This window comes from Acomys minous (assembly GCF_964271855.1).
Source record: "Acomys minous genome assembly, chromosome: 16".
NCBI lineage: Eukaryota > Metazoa > Chordata > Mammalia > Rodentia > Muridae > Acomys > Acomys minous.
The window spans coordinates 24,280,616-24,287,747 of NC_140498.1; the positions used below are offsets into that span (position 1 = coordinate 24,280,616).

At 44.3% G+C, this 7,132-nt stretch overlaps 1 protein-coding gene across 1 annotated transcript in view; it reads left to right on the top strand.

Moving 5' to 3' along the window:
- ITK (IL2 inducible T cell kinase) overlaps window positions 1–6,533 on the top strand; it is a 69,128-nt gene extending 62,595 nt beyond the window's left edge. The window contains exon 17 of the mRNA XM_084763958.1: window positions 4,129–6,533. Coding sequence (XP_084620084.1) covers window positions 4,129–4,200 — 72 coding nt within the window. The 3' untranslated portion in view covers window positions 4,201–6,533. The remainder of the gene's footprint in view (window positions 1–4,128) is intronic.
- Window positions 6,534–7,132: the final 599 nt, after the last annotated feature.

Genomic DNA, 7,132 nt, shown 5'->3' on the forward strand with positions numbered 1-7,132 from the left:
GTATAGGTTTAGGGGTTGGGGTTTTTTGTTTGGTTGGTTGTTGGTTGGTTGGTTTTTTGTTTCTTGTTTTTTAATTTTTCGAGACAGGGTTTCTGCAGGCTTTGCTGTCTGCGACTCGCTTTGTAGACCAGTCTGACCTCAAACTCAGCAAAGTCTCCCTGCATGTTGGGACTACAGGCGTGAGCCACAGTACCCAGCTTTAGTATAGATCTTAGGCACAGATGTGTCACACAGAGGAGAAGGTGCACAAGAAGAGCATACCCGGGAGTGGGTGTAGGTGTGGCTTGCTTTAGGAAAGAGTCACTCAACTCTCCTCTTAAGTTTTTCTAATATCATAGAATTCCATGCGTCCAGAGAAAAACTGAGCAAACAATACATGTACTTCTCATATTTCCCTTCCACCTCCGCTCATTTCGCTTGTTGGCATTTTCTAAGAGTTTGGTTGATTTGAAACACGTCTTAAGAAACACCTGCTGACACGTTGCTGTTGACCAACGTTCACAGATTACATTAAGGCTCACTGTTGGCACTCAACTGAAGTGTTCAGTGAGCTTTGACAAAGACACAGGGCCACATACCTACCATTATAGGATCATATAGAATAGTCTTGCTGTCCTAAAAAAAAAACTCCTATGCATCTCCTGTTCGTCTCTGCCCTCAACCCTCAAACCCTAGCAACTAACGATCCTCTTCCTATCACCATAACTGCCTTTTCCAGAAGGTCCCGTAGTGGAATTAAACAACTGTAGCCATTTCAGACTAGCCTCCTTCAGTTAGTAATATGCAATTAATGTTGTTTCGTGTGTTTTCTTGTTTTTTAAAATGGGTGAATAATACTCTTTTGTATGGGCATAGTTTGTTTATTCATGTACTTACTAAAGGAAATCTTAGTAGCTTTCAGTTTCCAGCTATTATGAGTAAACCTGCTGTAAACATTAACAACAAATAGATCCACTTATGTGAGCCTATGTATGGACGTAAGTTTTCAGCTCAGTTGGGTAAATGCCTAGGAGTGGTTGCTGGATCACGTTGTTTGGCATTATATATCCTTAGCTTTCCCAGAACTTACTGTATAGGCCAAGCCGACCTTGAACTCAAAGAGGTCGGCCTGCCTCTGCTTTTGCCTTCAGAGTGCAGGGGTTAAAGGTGTGCACCATCATGCTCAGTGCTGATGCTTCTTGTGCACAGCCATAGTGGGGGGTGTGGGGGCATCACCTCACTGTTCTCACAGAGGAGGGAAAGACATATATTTCCTCTTGTCTCAATCGCCGTTCTTTAATGGCTTGTCATGTTGCACACCTTTTTAGGTTTATTTGACATGTATAATCTTAGTGAAATGCCTGCTCAGATCGTTTGCCTGCATTTCAGCAGGGTTGTTTATTTCCTATAGTTAGTAGGCTTTAAAAAGGTTCCTTATCTTCATATGTTTTACAAATGTTTTCTCTGGGTCGACAGTTTTCTCAAGGCCTGTCTTTTCATTCTCTTAATAATGTCTTTAATTTTTTTCATTTAAAAAATGTATATGGGTGTTTTGCCTGTACCCGTGTCTGTGTACCGTGTGCTTGCAGTTCCCATAGAGGACAGAAGAGGGAAGGCTTCAGAACCCCTGAGACTGTAGTTACAGATGGTTGTGAGCATCAAACCCTGATCCCAGCAAATGCTCTAAATGGCTTATACATCTTTTCAGACATCATCATCATCATTGTCACCATTTAAATTACATTTTAAATTTATTTTCTGTGTATATGTATACAGGTGTGTGTGTGTGTGTGTATGTATGTGTGTGTGTGCGCGCGCGCGCGTGTGTGTGGGCACGTGCGCACGTGTGCATACATTGTTAGTATGTCCCTGTAGAAGTCAGAGGACAACTTGCAGGAGTTAGTTCTTACCTTCCACCTGTGGGTCCCAGGGATTGAATTGAACTCAAGTTGTCAGGCTTGGTGGCAGGTGCCTTTGCCTGCTGGGCCATCCCACTGGCCCACTTGACAATCTCTCTTACAGAACAGAAGTTTTCCGGTTTTAACAAGTTCGACATTTTTTTCATGAATTGTGCTTTTGAAGTTGTAGCTAATAATTCATCACAAAACCCAAGTCACCAATATCTCTCCCAATACGATCTCATGGGAACTTAACTTTATTATTTTTAAAATTAAAATATAATTTCATCATATTCCGCCTTCCCTTTCCTCCCTCTACTCCCTTCCATGCCTCCCTCTTTGCTCCCTCTCTGCATCATGGCCTCTTTTTAATTGTAATTCACACACACACACACACACACACACACACACACACACACACACGATTCAATTCAATATGTAAACAAAACCTTCTTGGCCCACTTAATGTTACTTGTGGGTCTTGGGTAACCACTTAGGGGACTCACCCCTGGGAAAGACTAATCCACTCATTTGCCTGTGGTTCCTGAGTCCTAGGGTTATAGATGTATTAGTTGGGGCTATGTACCTATTCCCTGCATTTGGCCACTTGTGGTTTTCTGTTACATTCCTCATCTGTTGCAAAGGGATAGTTGTTGTTGTTGTTGTTGTTTTGTGGGGGTGGGTGGGCTTTGGGCTTTGGTTTTTCGAAACAGAGTTTCTCTGTGTAGCCTTGGCTGTCCTGGACTCGCTTTGTCGATCAGGCCAGCCTCAAATTCATAAAAATCCGCCTGCCTCTGCCTCCCAGTGCTGTTCATTTCTTCCCTCCCTTGGAAGGTTGCATAGGAATCTTTCAAGTTAGATCCAGCTTGGCTTCTCAAGGTCTTATGTCCAAAGTGCATGATGTCTTCTTCAGAAATAGGCAGTTGCCTTCAACCTGTGGGAGGTAACCAAGGGCAACAGCAAGTCTGCATTGTTTGGGAGGGTCTCTTGGATTCCCATGACCAGCAACTCTAAGAGGAGTTTCTTATCCTCAGTATTTGGGTCTTTGTTAGATAGTCTGTGGATCTTGGTGGGGAGAATTGTCAACCCAAGTGGTATAACTTCATTTAAACTATATGTATATACACAGACATTGTTGTATTGCATATAAATTTAGGTAAATAAATAACAGGGTTCCTGATGGCTTTTTCCAGCCACCATTGGTGTTATTTGCTGTCACCCTTTCTATTATTGACTTTCCTCTCCCATCCCCAATCAGGGGTGCCCCCAATTTCACCATTTCCCCTTTAAACCACTTGTCATATAGTTTTACCTTTTACAGTTAGGTCTATGACAGACTAGGGTCTACTTTTTGTGAGCAGCCTAAGATCTGTTGCTGGTTCCTATATGGCTGAGCAGTTACAGCACCCTTTGTTGCCTCTAATTCGTTCCATCGTCTGCTTGCTGTGCTCACTGTGGTCTGTGTTTCTGGGCCCCTGATCCACCGTTAATTCTTTCACCAATGTCACACTATCATGAATACTCTAACTTTAGAATAAACCCTGAGGTTGGGTGGTATCAGTCTCGCAACCCTGCTTTTCTTTGTCATCATTGTAATAGTTCTCTAAGATTTTTGCCTCTTCGTATGTGTTTCAGAGTCAGCTTGTCCATGCCACACAATAACTTGCTGGGAGGTTTGGTTGACATTGCATTGAATCTGTAAACCTAGTTGTGAAGTGACAACTTACTTAGCACTAGTGTTGATGTTAATCATCTCTAATTTATCAGAATTTTATATTTTCCTCCCATACATACTGTGTGAGCTTTAAACACAAATGTTTCCTTTTGTTATTTGGTGCTATTAGGAAATATTTTATGCATGATTTATTTAATTCCCAAAATCATCTTATGAGCTAGATTTTACCTTCTTTTTACAAATGAGAAAACTGATGTTCAGAAAGCTTGTCCATCTGTCCAGTGTCACCCAACTGGCAAGGGGCAGAGTTGAGATTTAAGTGTCTAGGGTCACATGTGCAAGGCTTTGAGTTCATCCCCATTTAAAAAAAAAAAAAGAAGCTGAGAGTTTAAAACTAGGTTATCTGGTCTCAGACTCTCTATTATGGACAGTAAGGGCATCTTGCCTCCAATATAGCCTGTGAGGAATCACATTCTAAACTTAGAAAGGATGCTGCTTTTGAATCCCGGTCTGCTTTGCACTTAGCTCAATGCACAGATATGAGGAACTCACAGAGATATCTTTGTTACTCTTCAGAAACCAGAAGACCGGCCACCCTTCTCCCAGCTGTTAAGTCATCTGGCTGAAATCGCAGAATCTGGACTTTAGCAGGGACTCATTGACCAGCCACAGCCGTGGATCCTGAGTGAAGGAACAATTACCTTTTTCCAGAGCATTAAAAGCTGCCACCAGTGCAGGACCAGCACAGGTGCCTGGACCTTGGCGCCAGCTCCTATGCAGCCCCGACTGCAGCATCCTAGATGAGGCTGGATGGCCAACCACGGAGCCAACAGCTAGGCCACAACTGTAGCAGTGTCTCTGTGTCTACCCCACCCTAGCCTCTTGTCATATGCTGTCCTCAAAGCCCCATCGCCTGCTCTCAGAAGCGTTTCTTCCCTTTCTTAGTAGTAGGGAGAAGCAGATGTGGGCCATATTCTTTTTATTATTATTTTAAACATAGGTCGAATATTCAAGGGACCTTTTATTTGACCCAATGGCACAATATCCCCATTTGTGGATGGAAGAATTGGAAGACTCATTCTTTTTCTAAGAAATGCAAGAGGTGACTAAGCCAGAGTGTTCTACTACTGTGAGGCTGTCAGCCACAGCTTCCTGCCACACATGAGGTGGAGTGGCTGCTTGTGCCAGAGACTGGATGTCATGAGGTTTCAGAGCACACTGCCACCTCTCTTTAATGGGGCATAGTAAGCTTCATTGGGTGGGTAGAGTGGGATGGCCCATTCAAACCCCAGGGCTGGACCATTGGGTGTCTGAGGTTGGTCAGAAATAAGAAGGACTCTGATGGTGGGTCATCAACATGTACAAAACAAGGCTTTGGGTCGTCACTGATTCAATGACCCTGTTTTGTAGTGAGCCACGTGGATGACTACATCTCCTGTTCTGTGCAGAATGCTGAGGCAATGACTCTAGGATGTTCATCATCCCAGCCTCTCAGGAGTGGCATATACTCTGCACTGCACATCTGAGCCAACAGAGGATAGCATTGTGCTGGTCTGTGTGGCCTTGAAACTTTGGGGTTCTCTTAGGCCTTCGGGGTTTAGCAGTTTTAAGGTTGAGGTGTCATGACACTCAAGATCTTAGCAAAAGAAGGAGTTTGCTCTTGCCCAGACTATCCGGAAGGAAATAGAGTCAAGCACTGGGAGGTACTTCCAAACAGCTCACGATGTCCACTGTGGATTGGCACTTACACAGGTGACAGGAATATATCCTGGGTACAGGCCATTCCTGGAGAATCACAGTTCGTACCAACCCAACAACACAGTATTACTGGTGTTTACAGAAAGTGGACTTGGTCTTTGAGAAGGCAGACAGTTGCCCTGAGTGACAGACCTGGGAAGGACAGAGATTGAAATACCATCCAAACATAACACCAGTGCAGCCTCTTATTTCAACACTGCCTCCTACTGAGAATGGATTGCTGAGCAGATTAGTACAAGAGTCCTTAAGCAGCAGTCCAGCACCACCCAGTGATGTCACTCCTGCATAGAGCACTAGGGACGGGGGTGGGTACAGTGGAACCCTCCAAATTGAAATAAGCTCTTCTCTTTCTCAGTTTTCATCCTCACCTGGATCTGAGTTCACAACCTTGGAGCTACTCAAAATTAACCCCTTCACTCTCCCAACCTACCAGAGTCACATTGCCTGAGGCCTTCCTTTTATACAAGAGCTTCAAAGGGGGCTTTCAACTAGTCTCCTGCAGAGTATTTGCTGTAATTATCCCTTGGACCTGTAGATCTCTTGTGAAGAGGACTATTCCCTGGTGGCAGACAGACACACTTGATTCTCCCCGTGGTGCTCCTAGAGAAATAAGCAGAGTCACATGGCATTTGGGCTGGCCTGAGACACAAATGCATCACTTGCGGCCATAATCACTGTGTCCAGATAAAGCTCTGTCATTCAGAAAACAATCGTCCTCAACTGGCCCACAATCATCCCTGTTTACTTCTCGGCCCATTGTGCATTCTCTTTTCAGAACCTGTAATTAGGAGACAGTTTCTGGAACATTCAACCTAGAAGATAAACACTGGAACTGAGAGATGTCTGTGGTGTGGTTTAGGAGACTGGCCCCCTTATGGTGGAACTGTCTTCCTTAACCTCAGATGCACAGAGGCTTTGCTGCAGTGTGGGCACCGCTCTCTCCAGTGTCCTGCGTGGCTACACGGGGTTCTCTTCTGCTGGTTTCTGTCTTTCATATTTGCAAATGGTACCCTGTGTTCACAGAGAATTCTTGATGAAAGGTTTTGGTTTGAGTTGTACTTTGTAGGTCTTGTGATTTGTAATGCTTGGAACTATGTATTTATACCTGGATCGGAAGAGTTATTTATTTGCTCATGTTCAAGATTAAAATTACTGCAGATAGGTCTTACTCTCTGTAGAGGCCACAAGTCAACAGTAGCCTATGGCAAAAATAAAGCTATATGTTTTACAAATGTAAGGTCTGTGGTTTGTTGCTTAAATGTAAATAGTCACATAGTAAAGAAATAAAAAGGAAGGGCATGGCTGTTCCTAGGTATGGTAGAGGAGAAGGTTTATTGTACATATGTGGGAGAGCACAGCCAGAGGCAGAGACATCTGGGAGAATCCAAAGTGAGCATGACCCTGAGCTGGGTCATGCGAGGAAATGGGGGAGGAGAGAGGGGAAAGCCAGAAGAGCCAGGAGAGTAAAGGGAAACCAAAATGGCTGGATTATATAAAGAAGGACATCCCAACCCCTGGGCTACAGAAATTTAGGGTAGTCGGGGGGCGGGGGGGTTGCCAGAGACTCGGGGATGCTGGGAGAAGCTGGAGGTCAGGTCGGTTTCAGTAGGCATCTCAGTTAGCCATTTGTCCCCAGTTTAGGACCTAACAATCTCATCTTTCACAAGTAAAAACTACTCAGCCCTCAGTGGTGTCATATGCATCCAACACATCATCAAGTGTTTTCTGAATGCCGTGCACTAGGCACAGGGTACAGATGCTCACAGAAACTAAGACAGAAGACCAGAAGCTGCTAGCGGAGATGTCAGAGGCAGCATCACAT